This window comes from Arachis ipaensis, chromosome B01 (genome assembly GCF_000816755.2).
Source record: "Arachis ipaensis cultivar K30076 chromosome B01, Araip1.1, whole genome shotgun sequence".
Classification (NCBI taxonomy): Eukaryota; Viridiplantae; Streptophyta; class Magnoliopsida; order Fabales; family Fabaceae; genus Arachis; species Arachis ipaensis.
This window is the reverse complement of record NC_029785.2, coordinates 135,171,033-135,196,808: the sequence shown is the minus strand read 5'-3', so window position 1 is coordinate 135,196,808 and position 25,776 is coordinate 135,171,033. Positions and strand designations below refer to the sequence as shown.

At 36.1% G+C, this 25,776-nt stretch overlaps 4 protein-coding genes across 6 annotated transcripts; 2 read left to right on the top strand and 2 right to left on the bottom strand.

Annotated features, from left to right (window-relative positions):
* On the top strand, positions 6,593-11,951 carry LOC107641407 (AUGMIN subunit 8). Of its 3 annotated transcripts, none has more exons than XM_021106381.1 (7): positions 6,593-6,737; positions 8,490-9,994; positions 10,121-10,240; positions 10,583-10,699; positions 10,802-10,891; positions 11,104-11,211; positions 11,560-11,951. In XM_021106381.1, exons 2-7 carry the CDS (start codon positions 8,624-8,626, stop codon positions 11,623-11,625), a joined length of 1,872 nt encoding a protein of 623 aa, XP_020962040.1. In that variant the 5' UTR covers positions 6,593-6,737; positions 8,490-8,623; the 3' UTR covers positions 11,626-11,951. The 3 variants fall into 3 exon arrangements, with proteins under 3 accessions (XP_020962040.1, XP_016200389.1, XP_016200396.1); XM_016344903.2 differs by having other exon boundaries at positions 6,593-6,898; XM_016344910.2 differs by lacking the exon at positions 6,593-6,737 and adding an exon at positions 7,764-8,400.
* LOC107615531 (pentatricopeptide repeat-containing protein At4g30700) lies at positions 12,120-14,800 on the top strand (the record flags this gene model as incomplete). The annotated part of the gene is made up of 1 exon (XM_016317589.2): positions 12,120-14,800. A coding segment is annotated over one exon (2,298 nt), but the record flags the coding sequence as incomplete, so codon positions are not given.
* LOC107641388 (cellulose synthase A catalytic subunit 7 [UDP-forming]-like) lies at positions 15,264-20,374 on the bottom strand. Its single transcript, XM_016344885.2, is given in 13 exon segments — positions 15,264-16,090; positions 16,325-16,678; positions 16,847-17,041; positions 17,043-17,357; positions 17,463-17,675; positions 17,784-18,047; positions 18,211-18,556; positions 18,659-18,925; positions 19,009-19,120; positions 19,204-19,303; positions 19,405-19,604; positions 19,832-20,027; positions 20,143-20,374. Coding segments are annotated over 13 exon segments (3,219 nt in total). The 5' UTR covers positions 20,218-20,374; the 3' UTR covers positions 15,264-15,508.
* LOC107641397 (translation initiation factor IF3-4, chloroplastic) lies at positions 21,221-24,698 on the bottom strand. Its single transcript, XM_016344895.2, has 7 exons — positions 24,567-24,698; positions 23,744-23,796; positions 23,008-23,063; positions 22,876-22,909; positions 22,318-22,390; positions 22,122-22,214; positions 21,221-21,907 (listed from the first exon to the last, which is right to left on the bottom strand). Exons 1-7 carry the CDS (start codon positions 24,591-24,593, stop codon positions 21,764-21,766), a joined length of 480 nt encoding a protein of 159 aa, XP_016200381.1. The 5' UTR covers positions 24,594-24,698; the 3' UTR covers positions 21,221-21,763.

The window sequence follows — 25,776 nt, the reverse complement described above, 5'->3', positions numbered from 1 at the left end:
AAAGTTTAATTTGTTTAGGATAAAAATTACTTCAATTTTTAATCAATGAGAAAAGTTTAAGGATAATTAAGCGGAATTATCATTATATATGAACATGTATATATAGTAGTTGAGGGTTTGATCCACCAAATAGGAGAAAGGAGACAACAAACTACCAAAGCTATTCCAGAAATTTTCATTCATGGCTTTGAATCGGATATAAAAAAGAAAAGACAAAAACTAATAATAAGAGTTATTAATTATTTGACGATGAAATTTCCAAATAAAAGCATATGTCTCTCTTTCCAATTTGCTATAAAGAATCGTGCTAAAAACGATGCTTGTCACATTCGTAATAACAGGTCACATGGATTGGGAATAATAAATTTCTAAATTCTAATACGTATTCTCTTTATATAGATACAACATCTAAAATTATCCAAATAATTTCTTTTCGTTGTCTATAATAATTATTAAAATAAATTTGACGTACGACTTCTCGATCAACTTTTTTGGGTCAACTCGAAATATAAGACTCTGCCCAACAAAATCTGTTTAATTTTCATGCCAATCATCGTTTTGATCTTTATATATATATATCCTTCCTTATTACTAATGATATACGACAACGGATAAAAAATAAATAACTTAATACAAAAAAGCTTTTGTGAATTATTAGTAGCAAGTGTTTAGAGAAAATAAATTATTTATTAATTATAACTTGTAGGAAAATCGACAAAGTAATAATGTGAAATCTAGGGATGTGTTTTATTTGCATTTTTTTTTTGTTTTTATTTATAGTATCTTCTGTTTTTAAAATTGTGTGAAAAAAAAATACGGAGTCAAGATAAATTTTTTTTTCCTAAATTTTACATTTTTTTTTACAAAATTCAAAAAAATATAAAAAATGAAAATATAAATCAAACATACTCTAAGTTGTTCGTATTTAGTTTATTTTTGTACGCAAATTAAATATATATATCGAATATACAAAATTACAAACCCATACCCTTTTTGATAACGTATAGTAATAGTAATCTATAGAAAATAAAATGGATCAAAATACTTAACGAGCGCGCTACACATCTATGTAACCATATAAAATTAAGTTGGTCCAATCTCAAATAGAGTCACACACATTAATGAGAGTGAAAACACGCGCCTGCTTATTATGAAAAAAACGTTACTTCTTTCTTAGTTCTTCTTCTTTTTCTATGCTCGCGTTATAGGCTTTACCGTTCTCCTCTACTTGCGTTTTCTTTGTTGTTGTTCTTCTTCTCTACTCGCGTTCTTCGTTATGGATCTGAATTGACTTCAACGTAATTAGCTTTGTGGTTCTTCTTCTTCGTTTTCTTTTTCGATCTGGACTTTTGAATTGAAATAATGAATGAATCAACTTCAAAATCAGTTGAATGAGTGCGATTTGGATTATTCTTCCGAAACGCATCACAATAATCTTAAACATTGAACAAAGTAAAAGGAGGCTACTGAACTGAACAACATTCATTTGGTGAATCAAAATCACAAAGGCCCCCGAACCGAACAATATTCATGTGGTGAATAAATGGTGATCAACTTTCAATCAACAAGAATAGTATTTCTCCATGCAAAAGAAGTACTGAACATAGTAACAACCAATTTCAAAACCCTAGTTAAACTATCCACTGAACTGAAGAAGAAGAACCTATGTGCGCAAATTTGAAAGAAGAAGGAGGAGGAGAAGGAAGAGGAGGATAAATACTATTTTTGTTGATTGAAAGTTGATCACCATTTATTCACCACATGAACATTGTTCAGTTCGGTAGCCTTTGTGATTTTGATTTACCAAATGAATGTTGTTCGGTTCGATAGCCTCCTTTTACTTTGTTCAATGTTTAAAATTATTATGATAGCATGCAGCAATCATTCCCTAGTTGTCTCAATGTAATAACCTCATTCAACTGATTTGAAGTTGAATCATTCATTGTTTCTATTCAGAAGTGTAGATCGAAGAAGAAAACGAAGAAGAAGAAGAACTACAGAGTTTATTACGTTAAATTCAATGCAGATCAATAATAAAGAATACGAGCAGAGAAGAAAAACGCAAACAGAAGAGAACGGCGAATTTTATTAGGTTGAAGAAGAAGAAGAATAGGAAGTAGAAGAAGAACGCCAGAGAAGATGACCATTAGACAAGGAATAGAAAAAGAAGGTTGAAAATATAAAAATAAGAAGAGGGTTTAAGAGAATAAAGAACTGACGGTACAATAATTAAATTTGATTAGGTTAAATAATAGTTAAAATGATAAAAAAAATAAAAAAATAAATTTAAAACTTTAGCTAATTGATTTATTTTATTTGTAGTGGAGTCATTTAAAATTTAAAGTGGAAGCATATTATATATAACTATATCTTTTAAAACAAAAATTAAAAAATTATGGGGGCAAGTGCCCCCTTATTTATATGCTTGGGTCCGTCCCTGCGCGTATATAATAAACGACTGTGAAGTAGAAGAATGCGCGTGTGTAAAAAAAGTTACTTAGATAATATCCGTATATTTTTTAATGGATTAAATAGTTGAGACTCTGCATTTAAGATGATCCTCATTATTCAAGTTCTAATAATTAAGAATGGCATCGCTATATATAGTAGGTTTTCGTTGACGTGAAAATTATCGCGGTGCATTTTTTTATGGAAGGTTTCTACATTTAATAGTTCATAACTACTATGGTACGTACATATTTTGGTGCAATATATATAGAAACTAATAATTTAATCACATATGAGGTTTGAATTATTCTCTGCACCTTTTATTTTTCTTTTTTCTTTTTCTAAAGCAAAGGTAATAATTAGATGTTAAAATAGGTGGGTCAGATTTTACCCTTAATAAGAAGTATAGCTTGTAATTATGTAGTTAGTTAACCCTAAATTTAAACAACTTGAGCAATTTACTCGATTCTCGTGCATACAGTAATTTATTGATCAACAACAAATTTTAACTTTAACTTTTGGTTCTATCAATATGAATAACGTAAAAAAAAAACAAAAAAAGAATTAACCTGAATTTGATCTAAAATTTATTGAAAAATCTGACCTTTAAAAAAGTAATAAAATTTGTTATTGAGTTTTAGTTTTACATAATATACCAATAAACAATTAACGTACTAAGAGAGAGAGAGAGATAAAAAAAGTATGCAAAAAATTGTTACTACATTATTTCACTCAACAAAAAATGAATATTAAAAATAGGCAATAAAAACTTCTTTTCCTCACCTTCACGTATTAATTATTAGTCCGAATTGAAAGCCATGATTTTACAAGTATTACCTAATTTTGATTGTAACATAAGTCTACTTAACATTGTAAATCAAGCTAGTGGAAGCAATGAGTTAAGCATGATTTTGTACTTTTATTTTCGTTTAACAAATAGTTTCAATAAAGAAATTCAAAATCTGAAAAAAAGGGGAGCAATTTTTCACATAATAATTGTGTTTTTCTCATTTACAAAAATAGATGACGTATCTTACAATGTTATCTTTTCCGAGAAAAAAAAAATAGGGCAAATGATAATAGCACAAGTACGTCAATGATAAAGAAATATATTAATTAACTTATTAATAAAATATGGCAAGTATTAATTAATACATGTTACGTCTGTTTTAAATTTTTCCTTAAAAACAGAGTTGAGATGAGAAGGATATTTAAACGCAGCATAATGTGACAAAGTTGTTTTCACTTTTCACATAGTGATATTTATTATTTAATATCAATTTATATCCGATGAAAGCCAAGTATTCAATATAAATTAAAGCCAAGTATTTAATATCAATATTAATTATTTTATTTAACTTTAGTAAATTATAGAGTAAATGGTCAAATTAATTTTTAAAATTCTTTTTTAATCGAATTCGTCTTTTAAAGATTTTAAGTTAATTATTTTAGTTTTTCTGTGATCTCCGTTACTAATGTGTCAAAATTTGTTGATATGATACTATTTATACTCTAACCCAAATTATAAAGCCTAGTCCAATAAAGACATAAGGCCCACCTCAAAGGATGGCCTCTACCGGATACCCAACCTCTTTGAGAGGTCAGATATGACGAAAGGGACCGGCTTGTACTTATCTAAATAAGTAACTGCCTCCCCAAATCTCTTCTACTATCTCTATCTCATCTAGAAGATAAGATCTCAACAAACTCCTAAAATATAAGATAAGATCGAATTACCGCCACTAGAGAGGTCATCAAACTCTACTATAAATACACTAGCACCCTCCAGGTATAACTCACGCTTTAATCTACCAAAAATCTGCTTAAAACTTTTGCTAACTTAAGTATCGGAGTCTCTTGCAGGTACCACCCCCCACCTCCTCACGAGAAACTCGGACAGGCGGCACCTCGGCATCCCAAGTCGGACGCTGCCCCTCAAAGGGACCTGGACCTCACGTTCAGACTCAAATCAACGTTTCAGGTAACCCTCGGAACATTGGCGCCATTGCCGGAGACATGGAGCTCAACCCTTGATAATGGCGGATGATCAACAAAATGGTCAGACAACCACCCGACATAAATAGGATGCAAGCATATTAAAAAGAGGCTGGAATACATTTTCTATGGATACCAGAAACTCTGTAAAAATTTCTCCCAATAGGCAGAGGATATCAAATAGGGATGATGATTCTGCTTCTACAGTTAAATTGGATTAAATATACCAAACGGCAGAGACGAGGATAATGCACTCGTAGACACCAACCAGGATAGATGGGAAGCCGTATATTCATCACCATTGTAAAAAAAAAAAGGAGAAAGGAAGCTGACTGCTAATTGAAAAGGACCTACAAAATAGTAGAGGTCTTAGGCAAAGGTTACTACAAAGTGTCCAAGCTCCAAGGGTGAGAGCTCCCGAGGTCCTAGCACGCATATAACCTAAGAAGGTACTACAACTAAGCAGTGAACCTCGTGCAGAGATGCACTCTTTTTTCCTGATCTAAAGGTTTTTAATGAAGCACCAGTATGGGAATTAAGGGCACTCAATCCCCTTACACGCATATTTCTGTAAAGAAATTTTTTCTTTTACTAATAAAAATTCCTATTTTTTCAAAAGTTTCCTACTTAAGAGCATTAATTTAAACTCGACAAAACGCAAAAATTCATTGCCCGACCTAAACTTGGTCGTCAAGATGAAGCGGCGAGATATAAGTTAATGTAAGAAGTTATATAAACTCGTGTGAAGCGATTTCAATGAGATCGGATAAAAAACAAGTTGTAAAAATAACTTGATAAAGGCCGATTACTCGAAGTCGGACCTATGAACGGAAACTCAACATCTCGAAAGACCTAGCTCTATTTTAAAGGCAAAAAGGTTTTTCCGAAGAACAAAAGAGCGATTTTGAACACTATTTATAAGAGTTGCAAAGAACAAACGTTTAAATTTTCAAACGGGTCAAAAACCCGACCTCCATAGAAAGGAGCACCCGACGTCTAAGCAGAAGCCACAGAATGCTCGAGCTTGACCTATATAAAGATTAGGACTCAAGCAAGGGTACTGTTCATACCCTGACCCAAATTATAAAGTCATGCCCAATAAAGACACAAGGCCCACCTCAAAGGATGGCCTCTATCGGATACCCAACCTCTTTGAGAGGTCGGACACGACGAAGGAGATCGACTTGTACTTATCTAAATAAGTAACTGCCTCCCAAATCTCTCCTACCATCTCTATCTCATTTAGAAGATAAGATCTCAATAAACTCCTAAGATATAAGATAAGATAGAACTATCGCCACTAGGGAGGTCATCAAACTCTACTATAATTACACTGGCACCCCCCAGGTATAACTCATGCTCTAATCTACTAAAAACCTGCTTAAAGTCTTTGCTAACTTAAGTATCGGAGTCTCTTGTAGGTACCACCCCCACATCCTCACGAGAAACTCGGACAGGTGGTACCTCGACATCCCAAGTCGGACGCTGCTCCTCAAAGAGACCTAGACCTCACGTTCAGGTCTAAATCAACGTTTCAGATAATTCTTGGAACAGATACGTTAAGTGACACATAATACATACGTAAAAGTCCTAATTGGCAGCGAACATAATAAATTTATAAAATTAGACCAAATAAATCTTAAATTGATGGATTCTAATGCCTTAAGTTCTCCCCTTAATTAGGTTTTGATTTAATATAATTTCATAAATTTATCCTGCTAATAGTTAATTAAAATCACTTAACGTACCATATTAATCAATTTTGGCACAATAGAAAAAAAACAAATATACTAACGCGATTAATTTAAAATTTTAAAAGATGAATTTGATTAATTTTTTTTAAATTAATTTAAAAAACGAATAATATTTCAAAAACGAATTGCACCATTTATCTGTTAATTATAAGTAACTCATCACGCATTTAATACAAAAAGTACAAAAATAATTAAATTAAATTAAATTACTTCATAAGGCGGAAGAATCAATTAAAAGTAGGTGGCGCGAAAACAACCGTCCCGACTCCCTCCTTTTTCTTTCCAACTGAAAACCGTTTACATTATTTTATTAACCTAAATATACAGTAATATATAATATTATAATTCATTTCTTTTATATTTTTAATTTTTTTTTTTATTTTTCAGTAGAAATCATCACTTTATATTTTTCCTCTTTTAATTTTCTTCTTCCCTTTCTCCTTCCCTCTCTTTCTCTTCGAAATCACAAAATTGCCACCGCGACGAAGTTGAACTCCGGCGACCGGCTGTCCTTTCTCCGTTTGTCTCCGGCGAACCTTCGTGAGATCTGCACCTCATTTCTTATTCCGTTTTGGATCCTCCTTTCGCATCTTGCTTTTGTTTTTTGATTTTTAGGGGAAAAAAAACGAAATAGAAAGAAGAAGAAGAGGAAGAAAATAAAGATTATCTGATCAGAGCAAGTTTTTTTTTAGCAGTAGAAGGTGAGAAATTCATCGAAATTGAAATCAATTGTGTTCTGATTAATTTCCTCTTCGGAGCTTCTATTTTTCGTTTTCTTAGCTCTACGTAGATCACTTTGTCTACTATCGCATCATGCGTGGATTTCTCCAGATTTTGGTTTTTGATCAAGTTTCATGCTCGGTGAATTCGAAGAAGAAGAAGCAGAAGAAGAGAGAGTTATTTGATTTTTTTTTTCTTTTTGGATTTTGAATTTCCGAAATTAGAGAAAGTGTTCAAATTAATTTTAATGATTGAAGGAATTAGGATTCAATGAACCCTAGTGTTTGTATTCGTTCTGCGAGATTAGATGAACAGTGAAAACACTTAACGTGTCTTCAGAGAGAGAGACATGAACCTGTCAATCCAGACATCTGTCATGGATCTCTGTCCTAGAACCCTTTGTTTCTTTCCAAATTTTCCAGGTTAAAATGGTTCCTTTTTTTTTTCTTTTTCTTTTTCTGGGATTCCATTCTATAGATATTCGTTCATGAGTACTTTGAAAAATAATTATTCGGTATGGTCAAAAAAGAAATTACCTCACAATCAATCTTTTATGAAGTATTTTATTTTATTCTGATTCTGATGAATCATGTTAGGTTTGCGAAATAAGTGTTTATGGGGATGGACAATAATCGTCACTGCACGTGGATGTCCATGTCTTTACCCATCTCCCAAACATTACCACCAGCTAGTTCATACTTCAACCTTACAACAAAACCCATATAATGTATCTGTGCATAGCATTACAAACAAAACACACCAATTTACATTCTCTAGTTGAGAATTCTCTCTGCAAATTTAGGCACAAAAAACTCATGAAACAGTAAGTTGTCATATATATATGGTAACTACTAACTACCACTAATTAGTGTTCGAGTCAAATTGGGAAGAAAGGGAAGAATGTTACTGTGTTTGAGTTTGAAAGATAGATAGGAATAGAAATAGGCACTTATTATTGGCCCTGCAAGTTATGGCATCACTTTCATAGAATTCCCTTTCATGAAAAGGAGTTGAGAGAGATGAGGAAATAGGGACAGAGTGGGTTTATGTGGAGAGAACCCATTGCCAACCCACCCGACCATGGCACTCCCGTGAGAAAGACAAAAGGGGAAAAAAAATAAAAGCCTCTTACCCTACGCACTTACCTCTTTCTTATCCTACACCCCCTCCATAATTCCATTTCATTTCCCAGTATCCCCAATTTCCAAGGGGACCCCCCTCCCATCCCTGCAATTCTTGCTATGTTCTCCAGTTAAACTGTAACCAAAGTTTGGTGATAAAACGTTAAATGCACGTTGAGACAGTTTCCGCTAGTTTCTCTCATCCATCACAACTAATGTTGTTTTCCCTCTCCATATTCTTCTTGCCGTGTCCTGATCTTGTTGGATTCAGGATATTTTTTATGACAAAAACATACCCACTTGCGTTTACCACACACGATTCTCAAATTTGTTCTCTAACAGATCAGAGTCTCTGTAAAGATGTACACTTTTTTTGTTTATGGGTTTATTCTCTGGTTTCCTTTTTCTTTTCCAATCTGGGGTATCTTAACTTTCTTTGCATTTGTTGCAGATTTATTGCAGAGGAAAGGATCTTCTTTCTGGATAATCTGTGCTGTTCATTTATTCCATTGATTGCCAAAGCTGCTATATCTAGCCGAGTTTCATGAACACTAAGATCAATGTGGTCTAACTGTGATAGAGTGGATGGATGTACATGAATCAGATCAAGCATTACGGAAACTCCGAGCTGTGGAGACTCGAAGACAACCCTTGGTTCTAGCTGAAAAGTTCAATGGACTCGCTACCAGGCTTCCAGCAACAAGGGAAGTTAGTTCAAGGTATAAATCACCTTCTCCAGCATCCCCAACTTCTACTCCTCGGAGATGCCCATCTCCAACCCTCTCAAGAACTACTCCTGCATCACCCAAATCGTTACCAAAGAGGCCTCTCTCAGCAGAGAGGAAGAGGCCGGCTACTCCCTCTTCCCCACGCAGTCCTTCCACACCGGTCAGCGACTCATCTGCAGATGTGCATTTATCATCCAGACAGGCAGCTGGTAGCCGTTTTCCAGAGACCCTATGGCCTTCTACAATGCGAAGCTTGAGTGTTTCTTTCCAGTCCGATACCATTTCGATACCTGTCAGCAAGAAAGAAAAAGAGAAGCCGGTTACTAGCCCTTCTGATCGTACATTGAGGCCTGCTTCCAATGTGGCTCACAAGAAGGCTGAAACTCCTCGAAAGGCTACTCCTGAGAGAATTAGGAGCCCTCTTAAAGGGAAGAATACCACTGATCAATCAGAGAATTCAAAACCAGTTGATGGTCTGCACTCTCGATTGATAGATCAGCATCGATGGCCAAGTAGAGTAGGTGGGAAGGTATTGCCTAGTTCATTGAACCGAAATATAGATCATGCTGATACCACGATAAGAAAGTTGAGCACTCCAATTTCAGAAACTGGTGTATCATCGCTGAGAAGATTGTCTTTATCGAGTGAAGTTTCGGCCTCGGGAACTGGCATGCCTTCACTGAGAAGATTGTCTCTACCAGGTGAAACAAGTAAGCCCGTGCAAAAAGGTTCTAATGATGCTGGAAGGCTGTCATTGCTTGGTGAAAGCGGAAGGACAGGAAGCCAGATGAAATCAACTGATGACCGCCTCCAGTTATTAAGATCACTTAGACCCGTTTCTACAACTCCATCAGATAAAACAGGATTGTCAACTGCTGGAGTCAGATCTCTGTCCTTGTCGCGTCCTGCCTCACCCAGTAAGACATCGGTGATATCCTCTCCTGGTTCAAGAGGTCTCAGTCCATCTCGGTCGAGGCCATCAACTCCTGTAACTCCTTTTTCTAGAGGGCTTAGTCCATCTCAAATTAGGCCAACCAGTCCTACCAGTCCATCTGACAATTCAACTTCAGTTATGAGCTTTATTGCTGATTTTAAAAAAGGGAAAAAGAGTGCAGCCTTCATAGAAGATGCTCACCAGTTACGACTTATGTACAACAGATACCTGCAATGGAGATTTGTCAATGCAAGAGCAGAGGATGCACTTTACATCCAAAATTTAACTGTGGAGGTTTGATTTGCTCTCTTTCACAAGCTTGCAAACTCTTGCAGTGTAGTTCTTATGCTATGTACAGGATTGTGCACGTCAATTTACTTGCTTACATCATTTTACAAAAATCTTTCAACAATGATGCAGAGAACTTTGTATGATGTATGGAGCACTACTTTGTCTATGTGGGAATCAATTATTAGGAAGAGGATCAATCTCCAGCAGCTGCGGCTCGAGCTCAAGCTGAATTCTATTTTGAATGATCAAGTAATGCTTCTGTGATGACTAAAATAGTTATGATTCCACATGCCACCTTTTTTTAGGGACATTCAAGTTACTTTTTATTCATTAAATTTTTTACATGATTGATTTGGATAGTTGGTGATTTATGAGTTAAGCAAATATGCACAGCAGATATTGGCCCTATGCCCCTGTATATTGAATATAGGTTTTTTATTAGTCTCTGATTACATGTTATTGATATTAGCGGTTGATATAATTATATCACTTCCTATAAGTGTAATCCTATTTCCCTTCATTACTTGGTTCAACTTTCAATACTTGGTGATATATTGTTCTGATGTGGGTCTTTAACTATGTTTGAAGCAGATGACCTACCTTGATGATTGGGCTGCAGTTGAAAATGATCACGTTGATGCTGTATCTGGGGCTATAGAAGACTTCGAGGCAAGCACTCTTCGTCTTCCAGTGACTGGAGGAGCAAAGGTATGCCTGGTTTGTGTTTGTTGATTTGATACCTGGGACGACCGGATGAGATGCATGCATCGATAATAACAAGTTAACAATAATAACTTTACACCTTTTCAGGCAGATATTGAGCATTTGAAAGTTGCTATCTGTTCAGCTGTTGATGTCATGCAAGCAATGGGATCTGCAATCTGCCCTTCGCTTTCACGGGTGACTTATTTTATCTAGAGTTATACTGTTTTAGTCCACCTTATCATCTATTTTCCTGTTGTTTTCTAGGCTAACACATTACTATCAAACTTGTCCTCCATTTATTGTATTACTGTTTAATTTAGTATCTGATGGTCAATATCATTTTTTCCATCATTTCGTAGTCAAATGCAATATTCTAGGCATTTACACCTGTTTTTATGTTATCATAGGTGGAGGCCATGAATAATTTAATTTCTGAAGTTGCTATCGTATCAGCACAGGAAAAGGCCTTGCTTGATGAATGCGAAGCGCTACTAACATTTGCAGCAGCTATGCAGGTGAGAGTCATGGTATATACTAAACAGTTAACAACATTGTACTCAATAAAATCTCTAAAATTTATGATGTTGGGTATGAAAATAAGTTAACAGCCAACCAAAATATGTGGCTCAGTTCTCAATCATAGTTATCAACCAAAATATGTAGTATACAAAGATAAAATGGAGACACATCCTTCCAAATTCATAGTGGATTAGTTTGATTAGTTTCTTTCATTAAGACAGTTTGAGAGAAATATTTTGCATGTAAATTTGTTCGTGAGCATTTGATGAGACAAAAATAATGCGTTTCATGGTTATCATCATCATTGTGTTGCTAGTCTTCTAATTATTTTTTGGATAAATCAGGTTGAGGAAAATAGCCTTCGGACGCATCTCATGCAAATCAAGCAAGTTTTAGAGGTGAATAAGTAACAAATGCTGGAATTTAAACAAGCATTAGCTTGACCTACTTCTAAGCTAACAACACTTCTTGCGGCTGCAGCCAAATAGTATAAGTATATCTAATATATTATATAATTATTTCAGGTTATTTACCCTTGTAAATTATTTTTGTTATGTTTAAATAGGCTCCTTCCCTTTTTTGTCTCTCACTCAAATATGTTGGAATTCATATTGTTCCATTATTATCTTCCTCTCCTTTCTTTAGTCAACACTGGCGACCAAGCCTTCCACTTGTAATTTTGTATCAGGACAAATGAGAAAGAAAATGCAAAGCAAAAGAGTTATATTGAGTTCAACCCATTTTTGCACTATAGTTTGCATTTAATTCATATTTGACCACCAAAGGCAAAAATAGCACGAAGTTAAACATTTTGATGCTAAATAACAGAGCTTATGCGATCCAAACCACAATAATTTTAAGAAGATTAGAATAAAAAATAAATTGAAATTGATAAAATATAAATAATGCCACCATCCACCACCTCCTCCAGCTCCACGCTCAGCTCCTCCGTAATGGCTTCCACTCCGACATTGCCACCGTCACCAAGCTCACCCAGCGCCTCTTCGACCTCCGCGCCCCTCGCCACGCCCTCTCTCTTTTCTTCTCCTTCCCCAAACCCGACATCTTCCTCTTCAACGTCCTCGTCCAAGGTTTCTCCCTCAACGCTTCCCCTTCTACCTCTCTCTCCCTCTACTCCCGCCTCCGCAAAAGCATCAACCTTTCCCCTGATAACTTCACCTACGCTTTCACAATCAACGCCGCTTCTGGTTCCCGCGACGAGAAGCACGGGATGATGCTGCACGCGCATGCCATTGTTGATGGGTTGGCCCCCAACCTATTTGTGGGTTCTGCACTCGTTGACTTGTACTGCAAGTTTTCTCGTGTTGGGTATGCTAGAAAGGTGTTTGATAGAATGCCTGAGAAAGATACTGTTTTGTGGAACGCTATGGTTAATGGCTTGGCGAGGAATTGTTGTTATGAGGATTCTATTGAGGTTTTTGGGGACATGGTTGAAGATGGGGTGAGGTTGGATTCAACTACATTGGCTACTGTGCTCCCTGCAGCTGCTGAGTTGAAGGAGTTGGGAGTTGGGATGGGGATTCAGTGTTTGGCTATGAAAATTGGGTTTCATTCTGTTGATTATGTGCTTACGGGCTTGGTTTCATTGTATTCGAAATGTGGGGATGTGGACACTGCTAGGTTGTTATTTTGGATGATCGATAAGCCTGACTTGGTGTCTTACAATGCTCTTATTTCTGGGTTTACTTGCAATGGTGAGGTTGAGTGTTCGGTGAAGCTTTTCAGAGAGTTGCTTGCTTCTGGTCAGAGGGTGAGTTCAAGCACTATGGTTGGCTTGATTCCAGTGTCTTCTCCCTTTGGTCATCTTCATTTGGCTTCCTCTATTCAGGGATTTTGTGTGAAATCTGGTACTATTTCGCATCCATCTGTTTCAACCGCACTCACAACTGTGTACAGTAGGCTCAATGAAATGGACTTAGCACGCTCCTTATTTGATGAATCGCCAGAGAAAACTGTGGCTGCTTGGAATGCTATGATTTCGGGTTATACTCAGAATGGTTTAACCGAGACCTCTCTCTCTCTTTTTCAGGAGATGATGAAGACTGAGTTTGCTCCAAATCCAGTTACAATCACAACTATCCTTTCAGCTTGTGCTCAACTAGGAGCACTGAGTTTTGGGAAATGGGTCCATGAGCTGATCAAAATCAAAAATCTTGAACCAAACATTTATGTTTCCACTGCTCTAGTTGACATGTATGCTAAGTGTGGGAACATATCAGAGGCATGGCAACTATTTGACTCGATGAGTGAAAAGAATACTGTCACATGGAATACTATGATTTTTGGTTATGGGCTCCATGGACACGGGCATGAAGCGCTTAAGCTTTTTAATGAGATGTTACATTTAGGATTTCAACCATCTAGTGTTACTTTTCTTTCAGTCATGTATGCTTGTAGTCATGCTGGCTTGGTAAGAGAAGGAGATGAAATTTTCCGTGCTATGATCAATAAATACGGTATCAAACCCCTGCCTGAGCACTATGCATGCATGGTGGACATTCTTGGGCGAGCTGGGCAGTTAGAAAAGGCCTTAGAATTTATAAGGAGCATGCCTGTTGAGCCTGGTCCTGCAGTGTGGGGTACATTGCTTGGTGCTTGCATGATTCACAAAGACACAAATATGGCCCGCATGGCTTCGGAAAAGCTATTTGAATTGGATCCAGGGAGTGTTGGATACCATGTTTTGCTCTCTAATATATACTCGGTAGAGAGAAACTTCCCAAAAGCTGCTTCAATACGAGAAGGAGTGAAGAAAAGAAAACTGGCAAAGACTCCTGGTTGCACTCTAGTTGAGATTCATGGGACCCCACATGTATTTGTATCTGGTGATCGATCTCATTCTCATGCTACTGCTATCTATGAAATGCTGGAGAAGTTAACTAGCAAGATGAGGGAAATTGGATACCGTTCGGAGACAGTCACTGCTTTGCATGATGTGGAAGAAGAAGAAAAGGAGCTCATGGTTAATGTTCACAGTGAGAAGTTAGCCATTGCTTTTGCTCTTATTACAACTGAACCTGGTACTGAGATCAGGATCATCAAGAATCTCCGGGTTTGTTTAGATTGTCATACTGCAACTAAATATATATCAAAGATCACAGAAAGAGTCATTGTAGTCAGGGATGCTAACAGATTCCACCACTTCAAAGATGGTGTCTGTTCTTGTGGCGATTATTGGTGAATCTGAATGAATAATTGTTTACCAGTTAAACTAAGTGGGACAGAAGCATCACCTGAGCTTTTAGTTTCATATTTTTTACCTTACAATAATGCGACGCGGACACCCCACTTGAGCAGCATGACAATGAGTTGATCACTTGAAATATTTTTGAAGCAAGTTAAATTGAGTGATATCTAAGTTCTATCATGCTTGTCTGCTGCTGTACTCCACCTAAACATCATACAAGCCCGTTTACTGTATCAAGCAGTCTTAGTCATTGTATCTTTTAGAGACACATACTAGCATTGCATTCTTTTTGTCCATGCAGGAGGCTGATATCCTCCTCGGCTGTACTATTGTAACGGAGTTGATAGTAAGTTACCATGTTTCACTATTTATCTAGTCATCAAGTGTTCTCAATTTTTTATTTGCTATTTGGAGCTGCTGTTGAATATATGAAATAATTCTAACGAATTTGCAACCAAAAGAATCTTTTCTTTTCCTTATATACTTACAAAATTAAATATTTTGCTCAGTGCTTCTCCTTTGTTTAATGAAGGAAGAAAATTGTTGCTTATAGAAAGTTGTTGCTTTCTGATAAAGAGATTCATGTAATCTTAAACCTATTAGAAAATTTAACAGTTGATTTTCAAGCTCAAATCTTCCATGGAGTGAATTGATTCACATGTCGTTACACAACTACAAATCCAGTTTCCAGAGCCTAAATCATTCAAAACCAATTTGTAGATCAGGTATATTTGCTACTGCCTTTGCATTCTGTTTAATGATTGTGAAAAAGAAATATGGTTATAATTCAATAAAAGATGAATGTGATTGAAGATCAGTGTACCACTAATTTGCACGATATATCGGTAAACTTGTAAAGTTCATTTGCTTTCCAATCCTTGGGCAATTTAAGCCAAAACATAAGGCTATATGTAGTACATTTACAAAAACGACAAAACTGCACTTGCACTTGATAGCTTTCAGTCTTTCCTTATTCCTCCATGTGCATCTACATTCGTTGGTTAACAAATTATACCTTAAAATCAAGCATTTGCACACACCATCAACATGGTCACCAAAGAATACTATGAAGGGAACACTAATCTTCAGCAGTTTATTCCACACATCTTGGTATCAGGTCCTTTAGTTTTCGTCACAAATGGATCAATTCTTACCCAGAGCAACGAGAAGATGGAAGCCAGTAGCACTGACCATATCACAACTATGGTAGGTGTGCGGTTTTGCCGACCCATCAAACCTTTAAGGAATGGATATAGATGGACAATCACCCAGAAGGAGAAGAAGAGTTTTCCAAAGAGAGGTCCCCATGATTGGTAACCATTGTTTATTGCATCTGAGATTCCAGCAACAACCCCAACAATGTTGATTATTAAGATTGTAGTTGGAGGAATCAAGAGAGTAGTCCACTTGAAGGTGTATAACTCTCCAAATTCTTCATCGTCTGCAGCCTTGGATGTGACAGTGAAGTTGGTGTCAATTCCAGCCAACACCTTCAGAAGACCTTGTATGACAGCAAAGAGATGTGCTGATACACCACCAATGACCCAGAATTGTTCATTTCTCCACCATTCTTCAATGCTCACTCCACTCCATTTCAACTCAAGAATGCCAGTTGCAATGATTGAAGAGAAGAGAGCAACAAAGTACAAACCAGCAAAAGTGCTTATCTGAATCATAAGCAATAAAAAAAAGTGTGAGTTTTTGAGGATTGAAGCATTTTCAGCTTTTTAGCTATCTTGGATTGAGTCCTACAATATATTTATTAGCATTCATATAATGTCATGTCTCGTGCTTTTCTGAAGATAACATAAAATTATATGAAACTATGCATGTTAAAATTCAAGAATCATGTCATGTCTAACTCCATTCTAAATTGAAGTGAATAGTTCAAAAATTGTTACCGGCGGCATGATGAATTTGTCAGTGAGTAAGCAGACAGCAGGAAGAATACAGTATGCAACCAGAGGTATGGATGTGAATGGGTAGACAGTTGTGTTTGCATATGCAAATCTCTCAAGCCACTTTAGCTTCCCTTCCTTGTAGCCATACCATAACGGGCAATGGCGACTGAAGAAGATCTCGATGGATCCAAGTGCCCAACGAAGCACCTGGTTAAGCCTATCTGACAAGTTGATGGGAGCAGTACCCTTGAATGCTGTTCTCTTTGGCATGCAGTAAATGGATCTCCAACCACGGCAATGCATCTTGAAACCTGTTAGAATATCCTCTGTAATAGAACCATAGATCCAACCTAGCTGCAAATTTGGAAAGCAAAACTCTTGGATGAGTTCCTTTTATTCTTAAATGTGAATATAGTAAGATATTCAGGACAATCGAGATTTCGCCGAGTTGAGTTTTACATTTCAAGTTTATCCATTAGGTGAACTCTTGAGTTTGATAACCTTATTAAAAATAGAATTTACCTCAATTCCCCATTCAGTTTTATCTTCATAACCACAACTGATTACATGAATGGCTTCTTTAAGCTGGCTTGCTGGACTTGATGAAGGAGGTACACCACCATCTTCCATCAAAGTTGAGGTCACAAAAATAGATGACTGCCCAAATTTCTTCTCAAAATTCATTTGGGACATGAGCAACTCTTTGTCATCCTCCATTACTATATAGAGACATGTGACGGGTTAGAATAGGTAAAGGGAAACCAATTTGGATACAAATTAGTTTCAAATAGTAGTGACTAATGAATAGAGAAAAATGAGAACCTTTAAGGTTTGCAGCCTCTGCAATTGCATCATTCTTTGCATGCTTTGCCTTCTTACGCTTTCCGAAGCATGGACAACAGTCACAACTTACCATTTTTGGACGTTTAGGACCCTTTGGAGGATTGTATCCATATAAAGCTTGCCTCCTGAATACACAACCTGTGCCCACATATACAGGACCCTGAATTCCATCCAATCCCTTCATGTTAATCTGCAAACACAAAGAAGTGAAAGTAGTTAAGTATCTGAATTCTGCAAAGACAGTGCTTTAAAAAGGCCATGTCTTACTGAAGCTGAGAATCTTGTAGTGACTTACATCAAAGAAAACTGTGTTCCTGTTAGCATACCGATCATGTGTATCGATACCATCAAATCTCTGAGGAAATTGGACATAGCAGACTTTCTTCCCAGTTTGAGGGTCCATTAAAAAGCACATGGCCTCTCGGACAGCTTTGCTGTTATTGACATAGTGATCACAATCCAAGTTCAGCATGAAAGGAGCATTTGTAAGCACAGCAGAGACCCGAATCTGGAAATCGCGGCAATCATCAGAGAAGAATGAAGTGAAATAGTGGCTCATAAAGGTGAAATTGGACATCACGTAAATAACACTGCTGCTCAAAATTCAAAACTCTACCAGAGCATTCATGGCACCAGCTTTCTTGTGGTGCTGAAAACCAGGCCTTTTCTCCCTGGAGACATAGACGAGACGAGGAAGCTCATTTCCTTCAGTGTCATGGCCTCCACTGTGGCCAAGAAATACTTGAATCATACCAGGATGATCCTTAGTATTGTTTCCTGGCCATGGTGTCCCATCCTGCATGATCCACCCTCCTGGAGGAACCTTCTGTGCTTTAGCCACAAGTGCATTGATCCTCACCTTAAACTCTTCATATTCTCTCTATCAAACAAACAATTAATAGAGTCAATCCTTGAAGTCTTTTTGTACATAATGTAAAAAGGTTCTACCATTTTTGTTCCTCACAACTACTAATATTTTTTAAGTGTCTCATTTGATGCTTAACCATTTTTGTCTGTGTTATCCTAGTAATTTTAGTACTAACCTTCATTGCGCGCCGCTCCTTAACAAAAGTTGGTTGCACTTTGTCCTTGAGGTAGTCAATTTTCTCAGAGAAGTACATCTCCGGTGCCCTTGGTTCTATGGAAAATTTCTTGCAAAATGGTACCCACTTCCTAGCAAACTCTGCAGTTTCTGATAAGGCTTCAAATGTACACATTGAAGCACCATCATCAGAAATGTAGCATGATATCTTGTCAACAGGGTAATCCATGGCCAAGATTGAAAGAACAGTGTTTGCTGTAACAAGAGGAGGTTCCTTCATAGGGTCCACAGTACTCACAAACACATCTACAGGAGCAAGCATGTTTGGTTCACCTTCACGCTCATACCTAACATATGAACAACATTTTGGTCACGCAATCATTTCTCTGAAAAGGTTAAGCTATTAAACAAAGACATATAAATGATATTTTATCTAATAATATCGTTACCTGATTGAAAGACGGTCAAGGTAGGTCTCTCTGTCAATTGGAAACCATTTAGGGAACTGATCAAGGATCCATGAAAAAGCAAACCAGATTTCACATATAATGGAAGTTAGCCATAGCCCCAGTGCATCATGAACCGGGTTCAGAATTCGATATCTTAGAAAGAATGCAAGAATAACAAGCCGCGCCACAATCACCATCCTATATGGATTCACTTTGCTAGATGCAATTGGTACCTTCCTTGATAGTGGTTGCCTTGTTACATCCAACCTGCAACAGTTGACATAATTGCCATCATTTCATTCAAGTTAAATCAGAGAACTGCTTGGAGGAATGTTTTTATAGAAGCATACAAGGCTGCATCAAAATCTTCATCAGGTTCAGGGCCTAAATTGCCTTGTTGAAGTTTCCAATCATCCATCCTTTCTTTCCATCCATCTTTCTTATCATCCCATCTTTCACTTCCTGTTTAGGATCATAACATTAATACACTTTTGTTCTTTTTTTTTTATACAATGTCTATTACCAAATTGTAACCGATATATTACCAGGTTCAGAAACTGGATATGGATGCACTCTTTTATGCAATGAAGAAGATAACATCTCTCCATAAGCATGAGATCCCGCTGCTGATAACTCTCCACTCACCTGCATATTCATGCAAGCAAAGTTAGAATTTGTATGAGTTGAATAATTGTATAAGAAGGCTTTATTTTCTATTGAAATAGTTCAAAGTTCAAACATCTTACAGGAAGAGATCGACCACCAGAAATGACAGCTGGGAATTGAGCATTATCTTCATCTTCAGGACCTCTTCCATAGCTCATCTTCCCATACAGCATGGCTTCTGCAGAATGGTCATGCTTGTTCCTTTCGTCCTCAATGTTAAATTCATGTTCAATATCATCCACATCCTCCTCATCTTCATCTCCCTCCACCCTTGGACTCCCTAATATAATGGCCAACTTTAGATTATAACATAACAACAATAATTTACAAATCAAACAAAAACATGTATAAGTTTTCCTTTAAATTTCTGTTATCTGTTATTGTTACTTCTTAGTATATTCATAAAATCAATGTATTCAAATACATCGATTATCAAGAAGTAACAATTACAAGTAAAAGAGAATGGAAAAATGTAAAATGTAACATCTTAATTCATTAACTAGTTACCCTTGAGACGCTTGTATCTGGTTTTGCATTGTGGACAAAGTTGGCTGCCTTCCCTCCTTTCATACTCATAGCACGGCCGGCACACCGGAAAACCACACTCATTGCAGGCCACAAACAAGTCTCCATCCACCGTGAGTCCCACCTCATCACCACATATCTCACACACTTGACCATCCAAGTTCTTCAAAGGCTTGTGCTGCAAGAAAAGGACATAGTAGTAACACAACACATATATCAATCAAAACTGTTTGATGAAAAACAACCAGCAATTGAACTCCTTTTGTAGCTTCAATGTCATAGATATCTGTTACCTCTTCATGGCCATGAATGACAACAAGCTCATTGCGGTTATGAGAGCCAGCGACAAGTCCGGCGCTGGCTTCCATATCGATTTGGTAGTGACTATAGTGAAGGAGACAATGTGGGGTGACACAATGGAAGAAAAACAAGAATGTAGTGGTGAGATTTTATGAAGGGAAACTAAACTCTTTACACACACACACACACATGACACACCTAATGTGTCCACATAAGAGATGGTGCTAATTGGTTGCAGGGTCCCCATTGCCTTGAAGTTAAGCTTCTTCCTTTTTTCTTTCAACTACCATTTTTCTGAGTCATTTTCCAACGACTGACTCTATTGTTTGGTTGTTCAGAAATCATACATTGCAAACGTAACAAGTGGGCAAGAAGTAGGAGGGAGCCATTGCTGCGAACAGATGGTATGTCAGCATTCGAAAAGGAATACAATAACTACAATGAAGTTTCTGCATTAAGCCATTAACTTTTGGTTTAGTTGAATATAATAGGAAACTATTTGGAGGATTCAACCAACTAACCTATAGAAACTATATGACGTTCAAGTCAACAGAGTAATACTATTACTAATGTGAAAAAGAAAACAAGAGACTGTAAAAGTACTCTACTTTTTTATTAGAATAAAAAAGTTAAATTCGTCCTATATGTTTTTAGTCATTTCACACTCTAAATATAAGTTTTATAAAAGTATTAATGATTGATGTTCGGTTCTTTTAGGAAACCAACTTAGTATTATTACTTATCTTCTTCAATTTTAGCAGATATTTATTGCCAGTCACATTGCCTGTCAATTTAACATTTTTAACAAAAATTATATGGATATCACGTATGGTGTAAGCCATACATTTGTGGAAGTTTAGAAAAGCTACCCATTATATAAATCGAGCAATGTTTTTAACAAATTAATGGAAAAAACACTAAGTAATTGAATAATATATATAAGTTTTAAAATAACATACCAAAAAGTTTAAAAATAAATGAGGCGTAACTGCTTGAAATTGTAATCTCCATTTTACCAAACCATAATGTTCTGTTTAAATTTCCGCATCTAATCTAATATGCAAATAAATGTAAACTTTAATCTCGTGCACCAAACCAAAGAAAGGTTTGGCGTCAATTATTAAATGAAAATAACATGTTGCTATCAGGACAAGGTTCTGATTACTTATACGAGTCAAATATGTAACACGTTAGCAACCTTGGAACGTAAGCACTTCAGAACTACGTTACCTTCAAATCGTTAGGTACGTAGGTTGCATTATCTACATCTCGAAATAGAAACATTACAACTACGACTACAGAAAATATAAGCAGCATACTGAAACAGCTACTGCAAGATATCATGCTGGCATAGGCATAAATGCCTGAAATTGGCGTTCTGTTCTCTCTGCCAATTCCCCATAATTCCTTATGGTATGATGAAGCTTCCTATGAGTAATCACCAATTTGACATGCAATGGATTGAATAACATAAGGCTGCTTCTACCATTATGTTCTGGTGAATGTGTCATTGTTGCTCATGATTATATGCTATACAACACACACATATTCTAACCTGGCCAAAAAAATATATGTTGCACACAACTCATTTCACAGTAGACTCGCAGCAGAGTTTCAGACACTAGCAGAGACTTCATCTGCTGCGGATTTGTCTTTTTTCTTTGGTGGATCTTGGGTTTTCTGTAGAACGGCTTTATTTGGAACCAAAATTATGAAAATGTTCCTATCCCGGAAGTTTTTGGCCTCCTCTGCCCCAAGCTGCACATCAACCAGAGATGTGGTTTTGATATAAGATTCAAGTTGAAACAAATATCATGTCTCCATTCAAAGAAATCATCTTTCAAAGAATCTGAAATGAATTCACGAAAATCCAATCTCCAACAAAGATATACTAGGCTTCTAGCATACATTCACACATAAATTTTACTTATATCACAATCAATTGTACAATATAGTGAATCAGCATCATTACCTCCCCAACATCATTTTGGAAACGTCTAATAAGCTCAATAGCAATATTTCTGAATTCGTTTTCACGACCTTTGAGATTCACAATGACCTTTACCTGAATGTAAGTGATCCAAACGATATGAATAATTTGAATATAATATACTTTCTCTTCTATGTATAATAATAGGGCATGGATAAATAATTCATATATAATATACCTTGTCACCATCTTTCAAGAATTTTCGGGCAGCTTTCAAACGCACAGAATAATCGTGTTCATCAATGTTGTATCTATTAAAAATAAAAGACAAAGCTAAGAAAGAAATTAGGAAAAAGGCACAATACCCCATGTAACTAAAAACTAACCCAGCAAATGAAAACCAATCTCTACCACTGGTCTAATTGAGTTTATGTGATCATTAGGATTCAAAAATTAAAACAAAGCTTAACCTTTATATGATGTAAAATGATATGCCAATCATTTAGGAGTATCTATTTTTAAAGATTAAGATGCACCATATTGTACATATCTTTGGGCATCACAATTATACAAACTCCTCTTCGTGTATCCCATCATAATCAATACAAGTCCAAAAGCATGAAATCATATTGCACAATGAATCAAATAAATATCACATGCCAGATCTAATCATGAAAGAGTATAATATAATTTGGAAATCTGAGAAACAAAATCCAGAACATTTTATTGCCAAATATTCCCTTTGAGATAATAAAAGTAAAGAAGGATTATCTAGGCTCCTAGCCTAGGAAATTACCCCATTTTGAGCTCCTTCAAATCCATCCGACTGGCTACATTTAAAAGATCATTTTGTCAGTAATAAATTATTTGCGCTGAGTTCTTACATAATTCGACGAAAACATCATAGTCCAGCTACTACAATGCTTACCAGCACTTTTCTTCTGCTGATCTCTTTTCTTCTTTTGTTGTTCATATCTATATTTACTGTAAAACAAGGGAGAAACTATTCAAATCACAATCTTCAAGGTCCAACTATCCTCAAAGCATAATATAATTCAAGTAGGTAGGTGGAAAAGTAACTTAAGTCCCCTTCCCCACCCCCTTCCTCTCCCCTTCTCTTCTCTCTCAACAGTCAAAACACTTCCATGAAACAACTACATATATGTGCCAATTCTCCATTACTGATAGCTCAATCTCATTGTGACTTGTGATGATATCCCCCCGCAAAACAAAAAATAAAAGAAAAACAAAACAAAAACAACAAAAAATAAATGAATAAATGAATAGATGAAGAGTGAATCTTAATGAAAAAGTGACCTTTTATAATCGAATGTTCTGACAGTACCAGACAGAAGCACAAAACACATCTATACATAAGTTCAATGCGAATTGTATGCCTAGCTCCCCCACTACTCCCAAGTCCCCCTTGCCTCGAGAAACCAAATTTGTTTATTTGTCTACGAAATGCAGACCGAACTAATGATTATCTGATCTTACGCATAGAAACATGCCATTGACTACTAAATTTATCAACAGATGTCTGAACATTTAAAATTTACACATATGGTCACGTCTTTGAATAACTTCATACATAATAGCCATTAATATTTTGATATGAAAAAAAAAAAGTGCACAGCCTTTCTAAGAACATACGGAGATCATACCTATAATCCATTATGCGAACAACAGGAGGATCTGCATCTGGGGACACTATTACCTGCATAAAATAAGTTTCACTCAAGTCAGAAGTATAACATTTTAACCAAACCCCATTAAAAAATTAAATGGTCCACTGAATCAAATCAAATATTATAAACCAAATTCAAATAGTTCAAACACCTCACTATCACTTCCAGGCTTCCAGCTGCAAACTTGTCTAAGTGAAACATCTTAAATCATTTATCACGTTCAAATTAAGACATTGCAAAGAAAAAAAGTAGATGGACCGAAACAATAGCTATTGAACAAGTCAGGGCAATACAACATTTGCATATATGTCTATTAGGTAGCGTTTGGTGGAGAGACAGAGACGAAAAGACCGAGACTGAGAGACAGAGACTAAGAGACAGAGATTGAAATAAATATCAGTATTCTGTTTAGTGCAAAGTGGGAGACAGAAATTAAAACAAAAATGAAATTATAATTTAATTTGTACAAAGAGTAAAATTGGAATTAATTAATTGAAATGAAGGTATTTTAGGTATAAAATGTTATTAAAATTTACTCTCTATAAATTTTAGTCTACTGTGTCCCCACTTTTTGGAGGTACTGAAATACTACCAGTCTCTGAACCAACAAACATGATAGTCTCAATCTCCCAATCTCTGTCTCAGTACCTCAAAACAAACGCTACCTCAGTTGACATTAAATTACATTGATAGGACAAACTGCATTCAAGTATTTCAGTTAAGAAAAATCAACAGCAAACTTTTTCACTCAACCTATCCCTAAACAAATAAATAACGAATAAAGGGAAAGGCTTCACACCAAGTCAAGTTCAGCATCTTCAGCCATTTGAAGGGCCTGACTGGTAGACACTACTCCTACCTACAAAAACAAAAACAAAAACATCTTCAAATGCCAGATTAATCACTACTCAAGCGTGGCTTTCTTCTCAAAGCACTTTACAAGCCAAAGTAGCCAATTAATTACTATAGAGACAATAGGAGAGTCGAATTTGAGGGAGTTGGGATTGGAGATAGGAAGACCGAAGAGCTTGGAATCAGAAAAAGAGAGAAGAGGAGAGGGTCGAGTATGGAGGTGGTGGAAGGGGAAGGCGGTGCTGGTGGTTATACCAGCCATGGTGGTGCTCCTCTTCGTTCACTGCTCCACACTGATGAAGATTTTGAGACAAAGCTCAAGTGTGAATTCAGCTGACACTAAACTTCAAGTTTGGCGCATCATTTCGTTTGGGGTCCTCTCTCACTCACTCTACTCTACTCTCTCTCTCTCTCTCTCTTATCCACAATTTTTGCTCCAATATCATTCTCTCAAACTGGGCTTCGTAAATCCCTTACTTTGGGCTCATAATTCATTCATGGGCTGAACCTATTCCTTCCGCCCTATATCACTTCTGGGTATACTTTTCAGCATGTATTCGTTCCAAAAATATTACTCTATCCATCTAATTACATAATACTACATTAAAAATAATTACTTTTCACATTCATCACGTAATTATCTTAAAAAACAGATTTAATTAGGTAAAACACTTTATACATCAAAATTAAATTCTTGCTCGTATAATTAATTATGAAAAAAGTATAAAAAAACAACACTTATTATGAACAACGTAAATAATGAATTAAAAAAATATTAAATTAATTTTAAAAATCATATTTTTAATTGATTAGGAGTAATTAAATTTTTAAATTTGGATAATTAAGATTAGACAATTTAACTTTCTCTAAACACACTTTCACAAGGAATGAATCCTCTCAATTGTGGAAAAAAATTGAAGGAATAAAGCGTAATTTATAACCTTTTAATATACTCTCTCATATTTTTTTTTGTCTCACTTATAATAATTAATAATAAAAAATCACACTTTACTCCTTCAATTGTTAAAAAAATCGAGAAAATCTATTTCCCACCTTCACACTACGTCCCGTTCTCTTTCATTGTACTGTCACACTGCGTCTTGTGTCGTCTCCGCCTCCACAGTTTGTCGCTGCCGCCGAGAGAGCTCTATGCAATA